The sequence below is a fragment of the Lissotriton helveticus genome, chromosome 3_1, assembly GCF_964261635.1.
Source record: "Lissotriton helveticus chromosome 3_1, aLisHel1.1, whole genome shotgun sequence".
Taxonomy (NCBI): domain Eukaryota; kingdom Metazoa; phylum Chordata; class Amphibia; order Caudata; family Salamandridae; genus Lissotriton; species Lissotriton helveticus.
Genome location: NC_136061.1, coordinates 1,135,153,605 through 1,135,179,746, shown reverse-complemented (window position 1 = coordinate 1,135,179,746; position 26,142 = coordinate 1,135,153,605). Strand labels below are relative to the sequence as shown.

The 26,142-nt window shown below is 41.7% G+C and overlaps 1 protein-coding gene across 9 annotated transcripts in view; it reads left to right on the top strand.

Moving 5' to 3' along the window:
* The window catches only part of FMNL2 (formin like 2), a 569,063-nt gene that overhangs the window by 483,683 nt on the left and 59,238 nt on the right, over positions 1 to 26,142 (top strand). For all 9 annotated transcript variants that reach the window (XR_013608767.1, XR_013608766.1, XM_078681739.1 and 6 more), the window contains 3 exons: positions 19,776 to 19,900; positions 22,546 to 22,748; positions 24,649 to 24,883. Coding sequence is in view for 7 of the 9 variants with exons in the window: in XM_078681739.1 (XP_078537865.1) it covers positions 19,776 to 19,900; positions 22,546 to 22,748; positions 24,649 to 24,883 (563 nt within the window). In the remaining 2 variants the exon portion in view is untranslated. The remainder of the gene's footprint in view (positions 1 to 19,775; positions 19,901 to 22,545; positions 22,749 to 24,648; positions 24,884 to 26,142) is intronic.

Genomic DNA, 26,142 nt, shown 5'->3' with positions numbered 1-26,142 from the left:
CTGCGAAGGTCTTGGAAAAGCTAGCTTATCAACAACTGGCCGGCTTTATTGAGTCTAATGACCTTCTTCATGAGTCTCAATCCGGCTTTCGGGCCGGTTATAGCACGGAATCAGCATTAATTGAAATGGCTGATTCGATACGCTGGGCGGTAGATGGAGGTTTAAAGGCGGTGTTAGTGCTGCTAGACTTGTCTGCAGCATTTGACACCGTCTCACACTCTATCCTCCTGAATAGACTTAAGGCCATAGGAATTCAGGGCACGGTTCTGACCTGGATAACGTTCTTTCTCTCAGACCGCAAACCGGTCCGGACTCACCCTTTTACGTCCCCAGTTAAACCTCTTAAATGGGGAGTGCCACAGGGCTCTGCCCTGAGCCCGCTTCTTTTTAATGTCTACTCAACCCCGCTTGCGGGGATGATCTCTAAAACTGGGATCAAAATTATATCTTATGCTGATGATACCCAGCTGCTATTTACTTTTAAGGCGGTATCTGTCACCACTTTTGATTCCCTCAAGACGTGTCTTAAGAACATTGCGTCCTGGATGGACCGCAATTTCTTGAAACTTAACACTGATAAGACCGCAATCTTATCTTATTTTTTAATCAACTCTCCCCTCTTTCCTCCAATCTGTGGTGGCCTGAGGAACTGGGCATGGCAACACTTCCCAAAGAATTGGTCAGGAATCTGGGTGTCAAATGGGACAAACATCTATCCCTTGGAGTGCAGGTGCAAACAGTCGCAGCCGCCTGTTTTGGAAAAATCAAAACCATCAGGAAATGTATTAATTACCTGCCTAACTCTACACGCAAAACGGTAGTCCATGCACTAATAACCTCTCATTTGGACTACGCGAATGGATTATACCTGGGCCTTTCCCTGGGATTGATCCGCAGACTGCAGACAGTACAAAACGCTTCTGCTGCTTAGTCTGTGGTGCTCCTCTCAGACAACATATCTCCCCCTTTCTGCGTCAACTCCATTGGCTTCCTATCGCTAAGCAAATCGAATTCAAGGCCCTGACACTTGCATTTCGGGCGTGTAAAGGGCTAGGGCCAGTCTATCTCAGAAGGAGACTTTGCCCTTATGCTCAGACCAGAACTCTATGGTCCAACACCCAATGCCGGCTGATTACACCCAGATTAAAAAAAGTCAGATCTGGTGGCGAATCATTTGAGGTGGGTGCCACTCAATGTTGGATCAAACTTCCCATGCACCTGCGCCTCATTCAGTCGGAACCCTTGTTTCGTATATCCCTTACAACTTGGTTATTTGGTCGTCAGGACTAGTCTAGCTTGGTCAGTTGCCCTCCTCACTGTCTGTGATAGCGCCGGGACACCCCGTTGGGGTAGCTGTGCGCTTAACAAATGCCTATTTATTATCATTATTACCCACCTCCTGACAAAATAATATATTCCCGGAAGAAAAATGCAAATTTTCACAGTTCAAACTCCTTTTGAAACCCTTAACGTGTTTTTGCTGCTGGGCACCGACTTTGTATATTAATTATAAACATATCTTTTTATGATCTAACTGTGTGTATCTGTTTTACTACATGCATAAGAGACCAGAATATTTGTTTTCCAAACCATTGTTGTCCCCACCCATTTAACTGGCCAAATACATTAATCAAATCTGCGCCCTAATAGCTAGTAAGAAATAAGATGCCTGACGTTATGTAAATGTGTCAGACATTCTATTTCTTACTTAGCTATTTGGTCTCCGATTTGATTAATATCATTGGTTAGTTAAATGGGTGAGGGACCGGCACAGAACTTCAGATTTGCTTAGGTCTATTGACATTTTCTATAGTCTTTAATAAAAATGACTGACGTTTGCACGGAATTGTGAAAATAGATATCCAGTAGATTGTTTTTTCCAGGTTTTAGAGGGTGAATAAGGATACTTTGAATTAAAAACATGTTTTACTTTTTGTTCATGAGCTTTCTAGAAAGCAGTGCTTTGCATAGTCGTGCTATCTTGTGTTGGGTCCGGAGTTGTGCAAGTTGTTGTTCTTCGAAGAAGTCTTTCAAGTCACATGGTCGAGTAACTCCTTCTCTCGGTGGTAAAGCACATGGGCGTCTAGTCCATTGTTAGATTGTCTATTCTTCACCGTCTTATGCAGACGTATGTGCCTCTGCTTCGTTTTACCACTCCATGTCAGTTTGGTTCTTCGGTTTTTTTCGCTATCTTCAACAGTATTTTTTTCGTTTGCACTTCACCATCTTCGCATCCTACAAAAACTCCTTTGGTTTGACTCAGTTTGACTGAGTCCTCATTGGAGCAACGCCCTTTGGCACATACATTCCACGTTTTTACCAGGCTTCCCAAAAATCCTCCACTGGTAATGGAAGGCACGCCATTTCAGTTCTGCCCTCGTTGTCATGCAATGATTCCTCACATAGATCAAAACTCGGTGTGCAACTTGTGCTTGACCCTGAGCTCAACAAAGCAGTCTGCGCCATGTGCAAGTCATTCCGCTCCAAAAAGACTCTTAGCGATCAAAGCGTTCATTTCTTCAAGAGAGCCTACAGAGCCACCGACGACACTCCTCACCTATTCAGTGAGGAGCATGCCCAGGAGGAGCCATTGTCTGACGAGGGGGCCTTCTCCATTGATTAAAGTTCAAGCTCCGAGCTTGAAGGTGACATCTCAGCAGCCTGTGAGTACGACTCCCCCTGCTCATGTCCACTAGTCAAATCCTGCCAAAAAACATTCAACACTTCTGGTCTCAGAATCCCAAGTCCCTGTGCCACCACTACTGTCTATCCATGGTCAGCACCGAAAAACCACTCCGGACTCCCCGACTTCGGGCTGGGCGCCGAAAGCACATGTGAAGCTGAAACCACCTACTTTGGCTTCATCAGACCGAGACCAGTAACAAGCATTGGGCCGATCTTCGGTGCCGAACCGGCAGTTGACATCATCCACCTCGACACAGAGTGCACATTTCTCCTCGAAGCCGAAAGCTTCAGAGCTGAAGCTGTAGAAATCTGAGCTCCAAGCCCGGTCCCAAACCACAGGTGTAGCCAATCCTGCATAAGTTGCTGGAAAATTGGACACACGCCAGAAAAAGATTAATATCCAGGTGGATACCGATGAATACTGGCCACAGTTTCCGCTCCTCCACCACCTAAAAATAAGCTTACCTTTGAAGAGGCTTTAGACATGCCAGTCCCTCCTAAGAGGAAGACTATGGACATGGCTACCATCCATCCACCTGTTACACCTCCCATGCAAACTCCACCCCCTCCACCACTATCACTCTCTCCTTCATCACCAACTCCTACAGGAGAGCTACTAGATGACTCACCACAAGGGTATCCATAGTCTGATACTGGGGGGGGGGGAAATGACCCCTCGGACACCTATGTCATGGATCCCCCTGCTGACACGTATCCTGATCTTTATCCTGCGTGCCCTTCTACTGAAGATGCTATGTACCTCTTACCAGGAGGTTGTAGCAAAGGCTGCTGCACTTCATAATGTGGAGCTCCATAAAGAGCCTTTAGAAGATGACTTTCTCTTCAAGACACTTTCCATCACACATATAGCTATCTAATAACTGCCCATGTTAAAAGGCTTGTTTAGGCATACTGATGACATATTTAAAGACATTAGGGTCGGAGCTGTAATGCCTAGGATAGATAAAAAGAAATACAAACCTGCATCCTGTTTACGTTAAAGGACAGTTACTGCCGGCCTCCCTAGTTACCACCACAGCACGCAAGCGTGCCAACTCTGACCACTGGAGAGACCCCGCCTCCTGACAAGGAGAGTGAAAGAATAGATACTGCGCAGAAAAGAGTTGCAGCTGAGGCTGCCAACCATTGGTGTATTGCCAACTCGCTAGCTATCCTTGCATGCAATGACCATGACTACTGGGATAAAATGGAAGATCTACTCCAATATCTCCTTGAGGAACATAAAAACTCAGCCATAGTTAATTTCTGAGGGAAACATTACCTCTAAACTGTGCACAATAGATGCTGCGGACACCGCAGCCAGAGGAGTATTTTACTTCAGTAACATGCTTGGCTTGGAATCCCTGGGTTTAAACCGGAGGTTCGACAAGCCGTGTTAAACATGCCCTCCTTTTGATCTTCAGGTGGACTCCACATTAGAAAAGATAAAAAAGGGTACTGAACAGGCGAATGCTAATGGATCTCTACAAACACATGTGACCTGTGCTTTTTTTAATCTCCCAGGTTACTGAGGAGCCACAAAATCCACCTCTTCTGAGGCCTCCACCTCCCAATAAAAACAGTAAGGTCAGGGCTCCTACTCTAAAGGCTTTTATTGTGGCTCCTATAGAGGTAAACGCACCAGAGGTAGAGGTAAGGGTGCCTCCCCCATGGAGCAACACCCTTCGCCAAGCAGTGACTGCTCCTCCCCCGGCCCACCGATATCACATAACATCTGTCAGAATTAATATTTTCCTACCAACATGGCATTCCACCACATCAGACAAGTGGGTGTTAGCCATTATCCAACATGGCTGTTGTCTGGAGCTCATTATCACACCACCCAACATTCCACCTCGCATTCACATGAGCAGCAAACATTACTCAAACAAGAAGTTCAAGCTCTTCTCCTCAAAGGTGCTATACAGCCTGTCTCTCTTCAACATGGGGGTTCAGGGGTATACTCTATGTACTTCTTAATCCCCAAAAAGGTTGGGGCTGTAAGGCCATTCTTTGATCTCAAGCCCGTAAACAAATACATCCTATCAGAACACTTCCATATGGTTACCTTACAGGATGTCATTCCGCTTCTTCAACAGGGAGACTTTATGGCAACACTACAGCTAAAGGGCGCTTACTTCCACATACCAATGCACTAAGCTCATCTCAGATACTTAAGATTTGTCATAGTGGGCAAACATTACCAGTTCACGGTTCTGTCATTCGGCGTAACCACCGCACCTCGAGTGTTCACCAAATGCCAAGCAGTGGTCAGAGCGCATCTGCACAAACAAAATGGCCACTTATTCCCTTACCTATCCAGACCTCTTAACCAAGCAGGAGTCAACCTCGAAACAGGAGGACGACCTCGCATCAACTCGAAAGGAGACTTCTCCCCCTGTTTGTGAGGGGTTGAGCGATAGGCCCACACAAGCTCCTGAACTCGCTCATTAGAAAAACACCCACTCGCAACAAACATTTGAATCACACCCTTCACTAATCGATTCACTCTCTCACACAAACCGTTGCTCTGTGGATTGTAAAGACACGTACGATGATGTTCAATACCACACTCACGCACAAAGGAAGCCATTTTCGCAGAAGTTAATTGCGTGCCGTTGTCAGTAATCAGCACAGACGGAAAGCCTTCATCCACAAAGACACCCTTTAGAAAACTGATAGTGGAATCAGTAGTAATCTCCAGCGAATCACCAAAAATCAGGATATCATCCTGAAAGTATATTACTTTGTCTAAATTCTTAAACACTTCCGTAACCATTCTCTGAAACACGCTTGCAGCTGAAATCAGCCCAAACGGTAATCTTGTGAATTGAAAGGTTCCTTCACTAGTAATGAAGGCTGTCAGATGTTTTGAGCCTTCTTCCAGACGAATCTGGTGATATGCATGTTTCAAATCCAACTTGCTGAAAAATTTCGCCCCCTTGAGTGTGGAAACCAATTCACCAATATTTGGCAACGGAAACACGTCAGCCACAACACACTTGTTCAAAGAGCGTAGATCCACACAGAACCTAATTTTATTATCAGGTTTTTGCGAAATTACCACAGGGGAAATCCATGGAGAAACTTCCACGGGCTCTATAATACCCCCTTGCAGCATTTCCTCCAGAACGGATTTTACTTCTTTTCGCAAAGCAAAAGGCACCCTTCTAGCCTTGTGCTGAACGGGAATACTACCCTCTTTCAACATAATTCTATGTGAATACCCTTGCAATTCGCCTAACTGTTCCCTGAAAACATGATTATAACTAGTAAGTATATCATCTACGGTAAAATTGTCTACAACTGAAACAGGTTCGTCCGCTCTTGGATTCACAACAATGTGCAAGTCATATTGATGTGAACGTCCCAAAATGGCAGGACCATCTACAGACACATAAACCTTACCCCAAGTAGACCTGTTCTTAAAGACAATTCTTCCTTCAAAGTATCCAAGGAGGTCAATTTTTTCACCCTGGTAACCAGAGGGAAAAATGTCACAGACCTCTAGACACCTTTCACCCCACACATCGTTTAACAAAGACGCAGGGATGATGGTCCACTTTGAACCAGTGTCAACCATCAGGTTGATACACTTGTCATCAATCACAAAATCAGCTTTAGGAATCCGCTCTCTTTTCTCAAGGCAGGAACACACTGAATCACACAAAACGAGAATTTTGTTCACATCTCGTTTAAGTTCACCATACTCGTTCACAACAGTTACTCTTGAGTTAGTTTTGTTTTTACACATCTTCGCAAAATGACCTAATTTGCCACACCGCAGGCACTCTTTATTATTAGCAAAACAAAACTTCGCTTCAGACGTATGTGAATAGCTACCACATCTGGAACACATCTTTGACTGTCACTTACTAAAGGGCTGTTGAGAAATATTTTTCTTCTGCAGAACATAACCTTTTTTTCTCACAATAGCAATAGCAGCCGCTTCGCTATCACTATTTATACCCTTGTGTGAGACTTCTGCAACTTTTGGGTCTAAACCACTCTTTTGTAGTTCTTTCATACATTTCTCACTCTCTTCAACAACTTTGGCTAACTCAATCGCCACTTTTAAAGTGGGGTTTTAGCAGCCCACAAACGTTCTTGTATTTTGCGATTGTTAGCCTGTACAATAAGTTGATCTCTAATGAGCTCATCTGACATTTGCCCAAAGTTACACTTCACAGATAACTCACGCAAACGCGCAACAAAATCGTCAATACTTTCATCCTCAAGTTGCTTGTTCTTGTAAAATTTGTATCTTTGCAGAACCAGATTCTCCTCCTTCCCGAATCTAGTCTCAAGTCTTGTAACCGCCTCTTTAAACTCATCCAGAGGAGACTGTGAACCAGTGGGTAAAACCTGCGGTAAAAATGTAAACAAACGCTGTCCTTCCTTCCCTAAAGTTGTCATAAGAAGAGCCTTTTTCCTTTTTGGCGAAAAATCTTCTCCATCTAAAGCTTCTATATAGTTGTTGAACATTACAATCCAATCCTCCCAGGCAGTGGATGGATTCCCAGGTTCACTTAATTGAGGAGGAAGAGCTACATTGACAGGCTGTGCCATAGTTATAATTCCACTAAGCAGTAATGTCTGAGTGAGAAGAGAAACATTTATTTTTATTTTTTGTGCACTTTAAAGCTGAATGACGAGTCTCTCACTCCTGGATAGTTCGATAACAAAGTAGAAGACACTACTTAAGCGCTTGCATCAAAGCACAGACACTTTTCTAATCAAAGTGCTAATGACAAAGTAGCGAAAATTTTCACTTTCCACGGAAGGATAACAACACCAAGAAGGAAAATTCTGCCCTAAAAGTCCGTTTTTCTCTTCTTTCGGGTGCCGCTCGACAACAAAATTCGCAGGAAGCTCCTTACTGTTGATGCCTGTCACGCAGGATTCACTGGGGAAACAGAACACTGTTCTTCTGTAAAATTGACGCCGCTGCAGGTTCTAAATCTCAAGCGATGGCCAGAAACATCCACAAGCCAAGTCGCCAAATGATGTAGGTAAGAATGATGATCCAACGCGTTGTTAGATGACATAAAGTAGATTTATTGCAGCACAGAGATAAACAGGTCTGTCACCCATCCGGCCAGCGCTCTAACTGCCACTCCATGGAACATCCAGAGGCATCATAGCTAGAACCTACAGACAATCCAAAGTATTAACATAGAAGAAAGGCTAAGCACTATACAACACAAACCTGTTGAAGGGGTGGCCTTTTCTTGACCCTGCTCCCCACATCTCACAACAGATGCATCCCAGACGGGATGGGGTGCTCACCTTCAAGACCTCACAGTGCAGTGCCCATGGGATGCCAAACACCAGTCTCTCCACATCAACTAACTGAAGCTTTAAGCTGATCATCTAGCATTGAAAGCATTCCTACCTCACCTTACTCACAAGTTTGTCCTAGTTCATACGGACAATAGGACAGCCATGTATTACCTACAAAAAGAAGCAACGGGGGGCATGGTCTACGCAACTCACAGCTGTCTCAGATCATCTGGAGCAGGACTCTACATGACAACATTCACCTGTTAGTGGAATACCTTCCGGGAACAGACAACAGCTTTGCAGACCTGCTCAGCAGGATGCAGGAACAAAGTCCATGATTGGTAGCTCCACCCACAAGTCCTACTCAACTTCTAAAAGTGGGTGTTCCCTCAACTAGACTTTTCGTCAGCAGAAAAAGCAAAATGCCCAAACTTAGCCTCAAGGTACCCTCACCCACTATCCAAGGGCAATGCAATATGGATGAGTTGGTCAAAGATATTTGCCTACGCTTTTCCACCTCTTCCATTTCTGGTTCAGAAGCTCAGGTAGACTTCTCCAAACGTGATCCTAGTAGCTCCCACCTGGGCTCATCCACCTTTGTTCACAACATTACTAGACCTTTTTAGTAGTTTCACACGAGAAGCTCCCCAACAGACCCGACCTTCTCACTCAAAATCAGACAAATCAGACACCCAGATCCCAAAATTGTCAACCTAGAAATCTGGCTCCTGAGGTCATAGAGTTTGGTTATCTTAAATTACCAGCATAATGTATGGACATTCTTAAGGAAGCACGTAGACTTAATACTAGGATCTGCTATGCAGCAAAATGGAAACATTTTGTTTGGTACTGCCACTCAAAGCAAATTGGCCCTTTCATAGCTACAGTATAAAACATTATCTGCTATCTACTTCAATTACAGAAGGCTGATTTAACATTAACTTCTATACGCTTGATTTAACTGCTGTGGCAGCCTATCTCCAAAATAAACAACACCATTCGCTCTTCAAAATCCCAGTCATCAAAGCTTTTATGGAAGGGCTTAAATGCGTTATTCCACCCAGGATTCCTCCTGCACCTTCATGGAACCTTAATGTAGTACTCACAAGACTCATTGGTCCTCCTTTTGAACCCCTATACTCGTGCCCTCTTTAATTCCTATCTTGGGAAATATTAGTGAGCTCCAGGCTCTAACCTTAAAAGAACCATACTGCCAAATACACAAAGACAAGGTGGTTCTCCACACCAACCCTAAATTCCAACCTAAGTTGTTCTCAATTTCACTTCAACCAATCCATTGAACTGACCTGATTGTGTTGTGGAAAGAGCTCTTCAGACATTAGATGTCAACAGAGCACTTATGTTCTACATTGAATGAACTAAAATTTTCAGAAAGTCTAAGCAACATTTTGTTGCTTTTCCCGACCCCTCAAAGGCAAACCTATATCCAAATCTGGCATAGCCAGATGGATAGTAAAATGCATTCAGACTTGCTATGCGAAGGCCAAAAGACCTTTACCTGTTCCTCCCAGAGCAGACTCTACTTGCAAAAAGGGAGCAACCATGGCCTTTTAAGAAAATATTCCCTTTACTGACATATGTAAAGTATCTAGATGTCCACACCACACACTTTCTCCAAGCATTATTGTGTGGATGTTTTAACAAGCCATTGTAGGACAGGCAGTGGTACATACCCGTTTCTAAACCACGGTAACACCCACAGGTTAGCCACCGCTTATAAGGAGGAACTGCCTTACTGTCTATGCAAAGCATGTGCATCTACGGTTACACATGCAATCGAACGGAATAGGTTACTGACCCTGTAAGCATCTATTGGAGGCATGTAGTGCTTTGTATTAACATGCACCCACCCTCCTTCACGGACACCTGGGCCAATCCAGTTCCTTACACTCACTAGTTTTCAATATTTATACATTTAGCATAGTCATCACATTACTTATACATACTTTACACTCCTTTCTCACCCACCTGTGGCAAAGCAATCTACCAATAGAGTTGATGCCCATGTGCATTACCACAGAGAAAAGTCACGCTAACTCGTGAGTTGAAAGACTTCTTTGAAGAAAAACAACTTGCACAACTCCGGACCCAACACTAGATGGCAGTAGTATTCAGAGTATGTGAATCTACAGCACTACATGCCACGAACCGATGCTTTACAGGGTAAGTTACATATTCCCTTCTGAACATTTGAAATATGTCAATAGAATCTCAAATACTGAGGTATGGAGTGATGCATATTGATTAGAATTTAAAAAATTGACTTTCCACTAATAATTGTCATTGCCTCATAAGTAAGGATATCCCACGTTGGTAATGTTCTGCATTATATAAAGTTCCAGTTGGCAACGTAAATGTTTACTCTTTTTAATCTAGTCCTACTCTGTTTATTTCAGTTTTCTGCACTTTCACAGTCTTATCTTTATAACTGAACTCTGCACGCATCCTATGTGACTCTTTAGCATAACATGGTCATAATCCATAACGCAGCAGTGGTGCGCCTCCCTGCCACGCCCCTCTGACACTGTGAACACGTCCTTATTAGCACTGCCCTTGTTATGGTCACATGTTTTCCTTATATTTAGCAGGACATTGAAAATGCCAGTTACTTACAAATTTGCTGGCTGATATTTCCTTTATCGTCAAGTTTGATGTTCTAGTCTGAATTTCTAGGATCTTTAGACCGGGACGTGATGCAGGTTACTGGAAATTTACATTGATTAGAGAAGGATGTGTGGTTTTCTTATAAAATATCACAATTAAAAATATGCTCAAAACACATTAAGCATATTTGCAATGCGCTTAAACATGTGGAATGTTGCAAAACCTTACCTGTAATACACAAGTAATTTAAACATGTTTACGGTACACTAATAAGTTTTCAGATGCATATTTAGAACAGAATGTCCCGCTCGTGTTCTGAGTTATGAAATAAATCTTTGTAATCCCTTTGCACCTTGCATACTTTGCTGTCGTTTTAGTTTCACGGAGTTCTTTGGACAAATAGTCCAATATTACCTGTGCCCTTACCGTTTCTAACTCTAGCGTATACCAGCGAAACAGTGCATCTGCACATATGTAGTCGGAATGCCATTTTGTTTTCTTTAGTCCACTCAAGTTGCTGTTATGTCCACCTCAAATGACTACCTGGGAAATGCAAACAGCTTTGTAATCGTTTTTCTCTCCTGTGAAACTGGTAGACTGCGGATTGGTTTTGAAAAGAGTCTTTGCTTAATACCACTAAGTCTTCTGCTGTTTACATGTCTTTAAATTGTGTTTTTTTTAATTTATGTGAACCCGAAAAAAATGTAAATCACTTTTTAATGGGTTGGGTGCCTCTGCTGGTTTCACATACAATACGTTTTTTAATATTACCAATATGACCGATAGTCGTATACTGCCAAGTGTTGTTGCTGGCATACCTCTGTTTGGACTTCATTTAAATCTACAATGCGTTTATAAGATTATCTGTAACCTAATCATTGGACCTCCCAAAAGTGTGATTAAGAGCAATCTGTTAAACTGTCATTCTCAATAACACAAAAAAGACAAATTGACCTCCTTCCACTCTCTCCAGTATCCCACTGGGCACCAACTGACCCACCCACTGACTTGGACGTGTGAAAATTGCATTGTGACTTATTGACAGTGTTTGTGTTATATTAACCTTGAGTATTCCTTGGAAATGAACAGTGAGTTTATCACTGCTTTTCCCGACTATCAATAGTTCAATATCGTGTCTGCTGTTAATATTTTATTTACACGAACACTAGTTAACTAAAGTCGATATAGCTGAGTGTAAGTATAATAGACCACAGAAACGAACATGTAAAGGTTATGGGTGAAATAGCTTCAGTTGAGCATTGGTTTACAGATTGAGTGGTGGTATACAGACTTTGTTGTGTAATGGGTAACTGGAGCAGGAATACATAAGTAATGGAATTGAAGACTTTTAAAAACACACAAAATATTTTTACCCTATACATTGGAGTAGGATGCAATTTTGACGCGTTTTGTGGCCTTTCTCTTTTTTCATAATAGCTCAAAAAAGGAACTCCTACTAACTATGAACTTTTTGCTATTTACTTTTTTGTATACTGGCTGTTGCAACCTATATGTTTTTCTATTGGCAAGACCAAACTTACTCCTTGGAAGATTGTTATGCTAAAAGGGTATCTACAGTGGTACAATGTGTATAGTTAAAATGTATTACTGAATAAGCAGTCACTATGGCAACTACATATTATATGCTTGGCTTAGTTTTAGCTGCTCAAGCGTGCTTATAAGTTTGTGAACTTTATATAGGGTTGACTTGTGGTCTAACATTTTTTCCGCCAAATAGCTTAAAAAAGAAACAACCCTTTACTAAAGTTTGTTGTTCTCTTTCTCTATGGAATAAGGAGTCTTAAAAGTCAAGACAGTGTGTTGGTATCACCTTTTTGAAAAGTGTGTGATATATCACTCTTGCTGCGATTATTGCTGAGTCTCTTTGTGATCTTTGGATTATTATCTAAGTTTTTTCTGCTAAGCTAACCTCTGACTTCTTTCTCATTTTGTTCTGCTTCCTCAAAGATGGACCAATCAAGCTTTTCTGTAGGTTTCTTTTTCCTGCCTTTCTTACGTGCACCCATTTCATGTAATTTTCCATGTGGATTTACACCTCGTGCTATTTTCAGTGCAAACGCAAAATTTAGTCTGAAGAAATAAGCACCCTCTCAAGCCCACGTTGAAAGCAGTCTTCCGATCCATTCTATCAGGAGAGTTCTTCATCCTATACCTCTGTTCTCTCCATCACCTCCCTTCATTTCCAGACTGCAACTTTCAATGGCCCACACTTTTCCATGATTCTAAAAGGTGGTATATGGCGTATGAGTCCAAAGGAATATGAAGGTTTGCAAGAGGTATTAATCCGGCACTGCTGCCACCCCCTGCTTCTTAAAGAGATTGAGTCTTACTGTGGTAAAGAGAAGTGACTGTGGCATTGAAGTGAGCAACTATGTAGTAGGCCTAGATGAGAATGTCATCCGGTGCCTAAATGCTGGTAAATGTGCTTACATGAAGGGGTACAGTTCAGTAGAATCTGTGCACTTCTCTTTCAAATCCCTACAATTGTCTACATTTACCTCTGGGCTCATGTCTTAATTTGAAATCATCTTACTTGTCTAAAGTTAACTCAATGAAAAACGTAACTACAATATTTTTGTCTTGACCAACTTAAATGCTGTTGCAGGAACAATCACATACACAAAAGGTTGTTCACTGATTTGCTTGACAGAAGGTTTGCACTGAAAATACTTCATTAGCTCCACTGTTTTTTGCTGTCATTGCATGGATTTTCCTTGTGTTTTGCTGGGCACGTTGCATGCATATTTTTGTGTCTGTTTTATTGTACTTCATTTAAGATGTAAATGGTGTTTATAGACGCCATAAAGCTTAGAACATTCCATTGAGCTCATTTTACCATTCGATCCCGAGTGATATTTGGACATTGCTAACATTTAGTATGAGATCCCAGTGACACACATCAGGCTCGTTGGCTGTGCAGCAGTTATCCCAGTACTAACCTCGTTGCCTTCAAGATTGTCCCACTCTGAAAATGGTAAAGGTCCAGGACAGACTACCCCCCATTGGACTATCATATAATATGCCCATGCATTGCATTCATTGGGCATGGAGAAGGGAAGCATATGTTCACTTGGAATTACTAGAACTTCTTAAATACTGAGGTCATGTAAGTAAAATAACACATCCAGTTTTTGGTTGTCTCCACTGATTAGTGTGCTAGCGGCTTCAGTTCTGGCCTTGGAGAATATTAATCCCCTCGCATAGTATATACACGTCACTTTGAAACCAATCTCCTGGAAGAAGCCAGCACTTTAGTGGCTGTTTCAACTTCATAAGGGCCTAAATAAATTCTCACAAAGTGTCTGTATTTGTTTCAAGAAGTAATTTGACAGCATTTTAGTTGAAATATTGTTTTTTAGTTTTTCATGTTACTAAAGCACAGATACATTGTGTTACAAGTTAGAGGTTTCTTTAACATTATTTATAAATATCACAGGCATACTGTCTCTGCTTATGTTTGAGTTACCAGCACTCTTAAGAAGACTCTCTTCCATTTCTATTTTGTGGCTTTACACCGGGCTCTTCGAACCTTTTATGGATTTCATTATTTTTGCCCATGACCCTTTTTTCTCTAACATCTTTATTAGTTCTGCATGTTCAACTTATAACTGAATAAAAAAAAGTGTAGCGCACATTATACTTGTACGTCTTCACGAACATTCCAATGTTTATGATGTACAAATCTTCTTTAAAGGGCTGCATGTTGGGGCAGCAATAAAAGTATATTGCATAATGGTAGCCTCCAGTCTTGTAATGAAATTGTCGAAATGTAGTCTCAAACCTGGTACAGACCCTTTCTCATTGTCATAAGCAGTACAAGGAGATTGGGCTGTTCCCATGTATAAACCCTACCACAAACCTCACCCCTCCCCCGTAGCTTTTTCATGCTCCGCACTTGGTTGACTAGATGTATTCCTATATTATGTTATGTTAAGCTTTTATAAAAACCTCTAAACCCTTAGATCTTCTTGGCTCAGTGTACTGCAGTAACCTGTCTTCACATGAAACGTACCTGAATGACATTTCTAAACTGAACTATTTGGATGGTCCTTATTCATTTTCAAAACCTTTATTCTATTTTAAGGAAAATAATAAAAACGCATTAACAAAATGCATCATACATAAAACAATATAAGGGTGGTCATATTGTTAGCACAGGGAGAACTTTTGCAGGAAAGTAGGTCAAAGTCTTGGACTGCTTTTATTGGCAGCATGATCAATAAACAGTGACCATAAATGTATGTGTTTATGGAAGTCATTGTAAATTCGACGAATATTTATTTTTTCGTTGTGAGCGTTAACCATAACCTTCCCTCGCAGACTGTTGGGTCTAGACACTCTTGTTTCCTTCTACGTTTATCGACAGTGATTATGGCAGAAAAGATTCACATTTGTTAGTGCATCCTTGCGCTTTCTGTGGACATGTTGAAATATGTTACCTTATGTTGATAAAGGTGAAGGATACTAGTGTGACCTTCACAGACAACACTAGCCTGTGTCTGACCTTGCAAGCATGGAGTACCAAGCAATGATAAGTTATTTTTATCCCAGCTCGTTCAAGAAGGAGTTCTGATATTTTTCAGGAGACCATCACTGTTAACCTAGAGATAACTAGATCATCCTAATAAAAGAAAATATAGCTTTTTGGCCCCTGGGAAGGTTGAGACCCAGTGAGATAATGTGGTCCAGTGGCAACTCTTCATTCACAACCACTTAATTGAGCTGTGTCTCAGGCTAGACAGCTTCTCTAGAAATCTTACAACTCATGCAGGAGCATATGTACTCTGCAGAGGGCTTGACTGTAGTTCAGGCATGGGGATGTAAGAGAGGTTGGGCTTCATGCCTCGTGTGTCCATCCTCTTTGTTGTTTTCATCTTGTTTCTGTCGTGTCCTTTCTCCGCAAGGACTTTTGCGGCTGCTGGAATGGTAGTGAATAAATCTTAGGTTGCACAAAGCGCAGAAAGTGCCTGCAGCAGTGCTAGTGTGCTTCAATTCTGTAGAAAGAAGAGCTGAAGTGCCGGAGCAGGTTGCTTATAGCTTCGGTGTCGGCTTTAATCATAGGTTGCTTAGATCAGTCTACTCAGAGGCGCCATGTTTTCACTTCCTAGAGTGTCCCACTGTGTGGTTAAATGAAATATTTTCCTCTTGGCGGGAAACAATAGTTCCTCTCATAGCTCATCGGAGCGCATCGTGCAGTTGGTTCAGTGTGAGATGCAAGAATGTCACAGCTATCTCGAGCATGTATGAGTGTTTGCTTTATGGGGATTGGATAACCTCCCTCATTGCCTCTTAAATTAGTCGACACCGTTTAAAGAATCTTCGCACAGCGCCTCAGAGCACACTAGAATGATAACTATAAGAGGACCATCGCTAGCTTCTAGAACCACTCACGATTAGTACCATCGCAGTGGAAAACGTTTTTTTTGTTGTTTTTTTTAGAAATTGATTTTTTTTATTTATGAATCATTTTACAACTGAAATTCTGGGAATTCAAATACAACATCTTTACCAGTCAGCTTCTGGAAATCGTAAGGAGAGTTTAGCACGGTTGCAAGGCCTCATTTACGGAAACCCTGTTGGCTGGAGTACCAAGAACATATGCAAAATGGCGGCACCTCTCTGATGGTGCTTGTCAGTAATACGGATCCCACCAGGGCAACAGTGCCATTTACTGGTAAGCCTCCAGCAATAGAAACTACTACTCATTTGAGTAATGTTACTCCATGGTGGCTTGTGCCGATGACTGGCTCTTGAAATGCACTGGTTAAGCACAGACACTCCTTGCAGTTGGTTAATATGGCCCCATCCGAATAAGGGCTGCATTTTGTGCCCACGTGTCTACAAGTCCAGGGCCGCAATGAGGAGGATGGGATTAGTTGTACGGTGGTTGATGGTCAAGCTGTAGAAAACTAAGAGCCTCCCTGAGCGTGCACAGGTAGTCCTAGTCAGGAGCTTTCGACTCCTAATGTCAAACACAAGGTGCAAGTTCGAGTATACAAGTTACCACGGACGAGCGCCCATTTTGGAGCGTCAGTACTTTCCAATAATAGCCCCAAAACAATTCTACAGACAGAGACAGCACATCAGGAAACCACTTTTATCCACAACAATTGACGTGTCCGTGAGCCTGTGAAAGTTCATTAAAATGGAAGGAAAGCAAAAGCAAAGTGGTTCGGATTTTAAAAAGGGGCAGCCATTTTCAGCCCAGTGCAATAGATGTTGACAGCATAAATATGTGGCTCGTGTTTGCTGTGCCCTCCAGTCTCTGCTCGCATTTCAAGTTCAGCTATCGATCTGTAAGGTCGTGTGCTTTTATCAAACAGGTTGTTTGTTCAAAGCTTTTGAACAATGCTGCGTTTCCAGTCCGTCTTGAGAACAGGGTCACACATCCGTTAGAGCTCCATCCATTTACAGTGCACACAATGACAATACGCGTCATAAAGACGCTGTTTTTGCAGCCAGTCGATTTGTCTGCCTTTTCTTCCAAATGTCTCTCTTTCTTGTTTTTACCTCAAGCTGCCATTGCTCTTGCACTGACTTAGCCTCAGCAGTTTGTTTCATGCCAGTTAACACTCAACACATTATATCCATCTGTTTCGTCTCTCTCAGAGCTCAGAGGAACATGGGGTCATCTCACTACCCAGAGTCCCTCAGAAGCGAATACCTAAGTTGTGCTGCCTCTTACTTCATTGATCTCGATCCATATAATTAAGGGTCTCGTCTTTTACCGATTTGTATAAAGAATATAAACCGAAAAATATTTTCATGGATGTACCTAATTTTAAAAATGGAAATATACAGAAATGTGCTCTATCTCATTATCCCTCTGTGCTGTCAGTCATGATCAGAAGGCAGCTACCTGTCAATACTAACACCATAGTAAGTTTTAAAGAGATGCTTTCCTAGTGATGCTTAAATAGCTGTAGATGCCATGTGCGTTAGAACTACAATGTGTGAGTTCACATTTATTGTTTAAAGTAATGTGGAAATGAACCAGTTGCAACTTATTTCTCTCATCGATCTAAAAAAACGAAATGGTTCATTACTAATAAACAGAGAAACAATAAATATAAATACTGGCGCAGATTTGAAAAGAACACATGACAGTGTGAACCATAACTATGATCTCTGAATGCCACGCTGTTAATTTCCACCAAAGACGCCCTCGCTCCGCAGATGTTTTTCTTTTAAAACTGCCCCAATGATTTGGCTCTTGTAGCCTAGCTTTGCTTACGGACAAACTGGATCACAATGGAATAGCAAAGTAAATCACTGTTGAAAAAACTGCATTAATCAAGCAGTGCACTATTGGTTCATTAGAGTATTGCAGCAAATAACACGAGCCAGGCTCCAGCTGTCACAGCCATTGGTCCACAGCTCCCCATTTTCCACACTAAACTTGTGCTTGGTCATTTGCACCCATGGGTCACATCTGTGCAGCCGAAGCTCTTGGGAGATGCTGCCAAGCAGACCGTACTACAAGTAAGTCCATCATAAGCGTTATAACTTAAAAGCAGGACAGTGTGGTAACCTGAACCCTTACAAGTTGTGTTGGATTCCTCCAGCTGCCTAGCTTACACATAGTGGCCGTTTTGCTGTGTAAGCAGGACCAGAAAATACCATATTCTTGGGTTGGAAAAACCTCAGAAAATACCTCATTCTTGGTTTGGAAAAGCCTCAGAAAATACCTCATTCTTGGTTTGGAAAAGCCTCCGAAAATACCTCATTCTTGATTTGGAAAAGCCTCAGAAAATACCCCATTCTTGGGTTGGAAAAGCCACAGAAAATACCTCATTCTTGAGTTGAAAAAGCCTCGGAAAATACTTCTTTCTTAAGTTGGAAAAGCCTGCTTTTCATACTCCCCAATCCCCCCCCCCCACCCCTTTCCCCCCTTTGGCACTGACATCCTTCTTCATAGTCATCTTTCCTCAATCACATGCTATGTTTTATGTCTGGACCACAACTGGAAAGTTAATACATGGTTACCTGGAGTCTGCCCTCTGCATAGAAAATAGTGTCCATTGTCCCATGTCGCAAAAGGTGGTGCTACTGTCTTTGGTAGCACCATTCTGCACGTCTTTACGTAAATAGATGTCTCTTACTTTTTCATGGTGGTTCTTATTACTAAAAGTATCTTGGGTGTCGCACAAGGGCACCCTGGTTCTCGCCATGGCCTGTACCAAGCGGACCGCCCGAAAGTCCACTAAAGGGAAAGCACCTCTCCATCAGCTGGCTCCTAAAATAAGCCTACTCAGATTTGAACTGTTCTAACCCTGGGTATATTTTTATATTTTAATATTTAAAGACACATTTCACCAGTAATTACAGCCCTCCTATTGCACTTAAGTGGGCCTATGTCCGTCTAAATTTCTTCTCCTTTGAGGTGTATGTACCTGCATTGCGTGTCCACTAACAACAACAAACATGCCTGAAAAGATGGGTTGCACATTTTCTTAATTTTTATAATGTTTTGCATGTGGTCTCAACATGTGGTTTTAGCTCGTGCTGAGAGCTTCACTTATTGGTGTCTGCATGGTATGGAGCACATTGAGTGGGACCATAAGGATTCCGAGTCTTTGCATGGTTTTGTGAAGAAAAAACACCTGATCAAAAGGATTTGTTAATTTTTTGCCCAAGAGCCATCAGTAACTAAATCTCAAAAGATAAAACATGTTCTTGTAAACGAAAGCAGCTGTTTCTTATTTGCATGCATCCCTGTTCATTTCTTTAAATGTCACCTGATGTATTGCTACTTCCAGCCTCCTTCTGAGCTCACAGCAATTCTGAAATCGGGGACAGTGTTTGCTTCCGATTTCAGTTGCGTGCCCCACTTAAGTTGAGCATTGACCTGGGGTTTTTCCCTGCGCAGAGTCCTACAAGCTTTACCTGGAAGTATGTGAGCAAGAAACTCCCATTGGAAACATCAAAAACCTAGTTTTATCAGTAAAACTGAACAACATTTTATGCCCCAATGCAGAACAGGCAATCACTTGGGGGTAATATTGCATCTTGCCGGAACCGTATGTTCCGTGGAAGGGTTTAGCGACCAAAATTCATGCCAACCTCTACTAAGGCCAAGCCTCCCTTCAAAGTTTGTTGTTTTAATGGTCCAGATATTTTTCACTTGCAGTTTATAATTTTCTTCTGTCGATTGTCCTTAGCGGTGAAGATCAAGAAACCTATCAAAACGAAGTTCCGCATGCCTGTCTTCAATTGGGTCGCTCTGAAGCCCAATCAGATCAATGGGACGGTCTTCAACGAGATTGACGACGAAAGGATTTTGGAGGTAATGAATGTATCACATATCAGGTGATAGTTATACTGATTTACGATTAATATTAAACAGAACAACCTGTACTTTGACCACGAGCCTCTGTCCTTTAAAGAACTGTGGTCCGCTTGTAATTTATTACTGTACAGAGAATGTTTCTCGAACCACTTTTCTGAGCAGGTGTTTGCATTGTCTCAGTTCACTAAACTACAACAACCAGTCGAAAGCAATGATAATGTTGTATTAACTTATTCGGTGTGGGTTGGTGCACCCCTCTGCACAGCAGTGTAATGCCACCATGCTAGGCCCTTCATTTTATTCCTTGGGGATGACATGGCTTTGAGGAAGGGCTTGTAATCCCTTTTTGTTTGGGACACCTTTAGCTGAAGCGTCTGCAGCTCTTAATACAGCAGTTTCATCTTCTAGAACTGCCAAAAGTCCATGAGTATTAACTGGCCTTTCTGAGAATGCATTTCTCACTGACCATCCACTGACCATTGTGGAGCTCTTCGAGTTTGTTTCACTAGAGGCTCGTGTTTATTGTTTCATCCCCATCTTCTGCCACCTTGTTAGTGTGCTTCATCAAATCAAATTTTATTCGGAAATACCCTTCCCTGACCTTTAAGGGGGTAATTACGATGGCACCAGGAGTGGGACCGCCCAACAAGTGGTCGGCATTCCCATCCTTCAAATTAGGATGCAACCTCTGTGTAGGCGATCGGAAACATCCCTTTATCTATTGCGGCTTGTGCTGCGGCCCGGAAAACCACTGCATCACAAGGCACAATATAAAAAAAGGGATGTTTTTAAACATCCATGCACCGTGTGCCAGGCACCATGTGGTTCCTGGGGCACAGGTGCATGGATGTTTGGTTGGGCTCCTCATGTGCCCCCCTGGCCACATCACAGAGGCCTATGGGGCGGGTCCCTTCTAGGTGGTCAGACCGCCATGAAAAGAATGTTGGAAACTGACATCCTAATCCCTACATCTGTGCCTACGCAGGCACAACCTCCATTGTAGGGAATTAGGCACAGACTGCTGCCCTGACTGGCTCCTTGAGCCTGGCGGAGGTCTTACCCCCGCACAAATTGGTCTGACCGCCGGTATCGTAATCCGGCGGTCAGACCAATACACTGGATGTCGGGCGTACCGCCCCCAACGGCCTGTCGGTGGCGGTCTGCCCGACATTGTACTCGGGCCCCAAGGGTGTTGCCTAACTGGTAATAGCGCTCCTTTATTTATGTACCCCTTAGCACATTGTACGGCTTTAAGCCTTTCAGCTCTCATTTCCCTACTATTACGCCCTCATTACAAGTGGCCTCTTAGTTCTGATGTGGGGGTAACTATCGGAATTGGAGATCTGTACAAGCACTATGGGTCTCTTTACTTTTACCTTTTGGAATTCGACTGCTGAAAACAACCTAAATCTGTGTGTGAAAGTTGGGAAGAAGATGGGGAATTGCCTGGGAAATTGGACCTGGGATTTCAGAATCCCTTGGTAAGTCCTCATTTGTAATTGGATGCATTTTCCTCACCCCGGAGTTACTGGTAGCCCCCAAATCAGTAACTCCAATGGACAAATCCAGCCAATTTATCGGGCCATTCATATGGGTGTCTTGCGAGGGAGAAGGTTACTTTGAAGAGTCTCTGTTCACTTCTGTTCCAAAATATGTTGGGACGCCACTAGTTACCGGCACTGTGAGAGCTTAACTAAAGCATATGAAATTCGTAGCCAAAATCCTGCTCTTTCCCTCTCAATCAGCTGCCCTAATAACATAATAAGAAATTCGGATTGGATAATTGGCCGGACCCGGAACATGCAAAAGGTAATGGCGGGGATGGAGCAAGGCCATGTGCACAACAGTTCGAACCATATGTCCTCATGAACTTCTAAAACATAACTCTAATAATTACCAAACAAAGCAGGGATATTTGGAACCTGAGGTGGAGCCTGAGGTATGAAGTAGAGAAAACCCTGTTGTGGGTAGCGCCTGTTGCCGCAGGGTTTGGATGTGGCATTTAGCCCCTCTGTAGGATCTGAAAAATACACAGGACACACACATGGGATCTACAAGGGTCCCAGGACACCCATACAAGTTCTGTTCTTTTCAGAATTCCTGTGGGATGCATTAAGAGCACTGTAGCTTAAGTTAGTCTACAAAGTCAGTACCAAACTGTTGGCAGAATATATGTTTATTGGCTGATATTAGAAATCAGTAAAAAAGCAAATCTGTAGTTAAAAAAAAAAAAATGAAATGTCAAACAAAAGTTAAAGTAATCAAGTTCAGAAGACCAGTTTTTGATACATGACATGGTACTTGTGAATGCCCTTTACAGTGCTTATATGTATTAGTTAAAATTCTGAATTTCGCACTGCTGATTTAAAAAATTCTTCTGAGCTCAGATCTTGAAATTCAGCTTCATCGATGCCACATTTATAAGGAGTAAGCGCAATTTCCAAATATGTTACAGTACTTTAAAACTGTATTTCCCCACCATTGTTGCTGCATGGCGGTGAATGCAATGACACAGCGACCTTTCAAACCTGACCCTCTGCACTTATTTACCTGACTCTTCAATGCCGCATAACTGAATTGATGAAATGCAATTGAAAGAGCCCGCCATCTGCAACTGTGTTAAACTTGCTTTTGTATCGTAGGATCTAAATGTGGATGAATTTGAAGAAATATTTAAGACAAAGGCCCAAGGTGCAGCCATTGATGTTACATCAAGCAAACAAAAAGTAACACCTAAAGGATGCAATAAAATTACATTACTTGAAGCAAACCGAGCCAAAAACCTCGCCATCACATTGAGGAAAGCAGGGAAGACATCCGAAGAGATATGCAAGGCGATTCAGACGTAAGTAGGGGTCACTGCTGGATGACAAGCATTTAATGTATACACGAGATTTCTATGAAGTGAAAATGAATTCTGTACTTTTGTAAATATATAATTAGGGCCACTGGGTTACCAACATTATGTGGCAAGAATATGAGCATAATACACTGCATTCTGTGGCAATCAGTTCAAAATGTTGTCTTTTTAACATGCATTAGTGCTGTCTTAAATTGAGGGATTGGCCTCATTAGTACCAGTTTTAGCACCGGACCAGAGCAGTCGGCAACTACAAGGTGATCAGTTAGCCTTTGTAAAGTATCTGCCCCTATGCTGTCCTTTAACTTTTGATCCTTTTCAGCTAGAAACACTTTTTTTCTTGAAATCTTAAAATTATGCAGCAGATGGATTATGTGGCAAGTGTGTTACATCCATAATTTTGTGGGGAAAAAACAGGCAGCAGAATCACATAATTGCAGCAGCCCTCGGTATAATCAATGAAATACTTCTAGAAGATTCAAGAAAACACATGGAATTAATGTAATTACCTATTCTTTCATAACGCAAAGATTTGTCTTGTGGGTACGTGCTAAGGTAAATCATACATAGTGCTACCATTTGTTGACCCTTAGATTTCATTTAACTTTATTTGTATAATAAATTTATATATATGGACTTTCAGTCAGCCCTCGTCTGTTTTTTTTTGTTTAAATCTGTTTTATTGATTTTATAGTTTTACGAAGGTGACAGTCTTATACAATGCCTCTACCGACAATAAAGACGTATGGAATAATGATTGTATATCTGCTGTCCATCAATGCGATACAAAGTTTGGTATCAATTATACATTTTATAGCATGCATGTCTACTGTATCTTAACAGTTTCTCCATTGAAAACGCATTTACATCATCCATCTTCCAGCCATCGTTGCACATTATGCAGAGCTACAGATGGATACAGTTGAGTGGAAATGGAACAATTGTTTTGCTCTGTAAGAGTCCTTCCAGCTCTGTCATATTGGGTCTATGAACAGATGAAACAACAAAAACAATAACAGTGACCTGCCCATTCTATCTGTTCCCCCCTGTCCTCGCACATGCTTACATGTCATCTATTGGCTTGTTGCGGCATTCACATTTTTATTCGGCCCACTACAGCATAAGCACCTCACAGTGACTCGGCCCACTTCAGCCATCAGCTAACTTCACTGTGAATGACGGCATTCGGCTCTTTCACAAGGATCAAAGTGGTTCCGTTCACTGCCGGGGTCTAAGATGGCAATGTGTGCTTTTTGAAGCCCAAAAAATGTATTTTAGTTTTCAGACATTTTTGTAAATCGATATTGGCGAGGGTCCCTCAGCCCCTAACAAAGTTTAAAATAAATAAAAAAAACTATGACAAAACAAAGGAAACACTGTCAAAGCCCAAAGGCTTTGCCAATACTTGTTTTTAATTACGTGTGCTTTACAAGATACAGTGCCAAGTTAAATGTTATCAACCCATGTTGTTCTGACCAATTATGAAGAACATTCTAAGCGTATATCTTTAATATGACAGATGAAAATCTTGAAATTTTTGAGACTTCTGATTTTTTTATTTACATTTTCTATTTGGAATAATGAACAAATGTGTGCTTGTTACGAAGTAGAACGCCAAAAAGGAGGGTTGACCGGTTATTTAGCACTGTTGTAACTTACACGAGCACACTATTGACACATTTCTGTAATGCAGGTCATTATTTTCAAAATCAACAAAATAATCAACAGGAATGTCCCTTCGGATAGCTACTTCTTTAACCCTATGCATTAGTTACCATTATTTTAGTCGCTGTTGAATGCACATATTTGCTTTTTCAAATAAACTGCATCGAACAATCCTAAATGCTGTGCTCCAATCTCAATGCCGACGTCCTTTGCCTTCCAGGTTTGACCTGAAGACATTACCAGTGGACTTTGTTGAATGTTTGATGAGGTTCCTGCCCACAGAGAATGAAGTGAAAGTCCTGCGGATGTATGAGCGGGAGAGGAAGCCCCTGGAGAACCTGTCGGACGAAGACCGCTTCATGCTGCAGTTCAGTAAGATTGAGAGGCTGATGCAGAAGATGACCATCATGGCGTTCATTGGCAACTTTGCAGAAAGCATTCAGATGCTAACTCCAGTAAGTGACTGTGACCGGAAGCAGGTCAGCCTAGTATTAGGAGTCATTCTTTACGGAAGTCGGTTGTTTTTCATACTAGTCCATATTTCAGAAAGATTTTTTTACTCTATGGAGAAAATGGATTGAGGAACAATTGCCAAGTATCTCTGACACACTTTTTTTTTAATAGAAATCATTTTGTGTGAGTATGTAATGCAGAAATTTAACTATGAATTCGTAGTCCATGAAAAATTACTTTTATAAAAAAAGGAAGGAAACTGATTTTGCCCTTTTTTTGTAACTTATTTATTAATTTAAATTTAGCTAAATATTTAACAGAGTTGAACCGATTATACTTGGAGCTCAATCCCATCTTTCACGTTTGAAAAATTAAAATGTTGTTTCTCATTTTCATCTTATACAAGCTCGGTGAAAATTAAGTTAAATCTGTTGCACTAATTCTTTGGCCTGGTACAGATACCGTTTGCACAATACCCTATCACACAAGGAGCAAAAGTGGCGCAAGTGGATTTTCCCTGTTTTTTTTTTTTTTTTTTTTTTGCATCACTCCAAAGCCTATTTAACACAGCCTCTAGTATTATGGCTATGACCTTTGTAAATGCTGTTTTGCATAAGTCCAGAATCAATTACATTTCTAAAATTGTTGCCATAAAAGGCAAATGTGAAATGGGCTAATGCTACTTTTCCAGAAAATATAGGCTATAAATTATGCATAATGAGCATTCTAAATGAAGCCCTAGCAATAGTGCCATAACCTTAGACTAGTATTCAATAATTTGGCTGATTGTGTGCATCTCTCGTAATTTCTCTCTCTCTTGTCATTTACTTGTTATCCTCTTTGTATCAGTATCACACTATACTTGCAAGACCCCGTCTCTGTATTCTGTATCCAGGGTTATTGTAATAGAAGTATCCCCACCGTCACTTGTGTATGTGTAGTGTGGCACACACTAAAAGGGATTTATTTTTGTGGCTACTTTTTGATAAGTTTGAGGCAAATATCAGCATAAGATAGTCACTGCTGCACCTCCCCCAGTGTTGAATTTCCTGCACTAAATAACCTGCTTGAGTCATTCTTATTTTGAATCACTAAGGGAAGGGAATCCCTTTCCAATGACACCCACAATATTTTGATTGTCCATGACATTTTTGTTAGGTTTTGCTTAAGTGCACAGATGCCTCTGTCACTTTCTTTAAAATGTACTTAGAGAGGGCTTTGGGTCCACCCAGAGGAGTATTACTTTCTCACCTCATGCTGT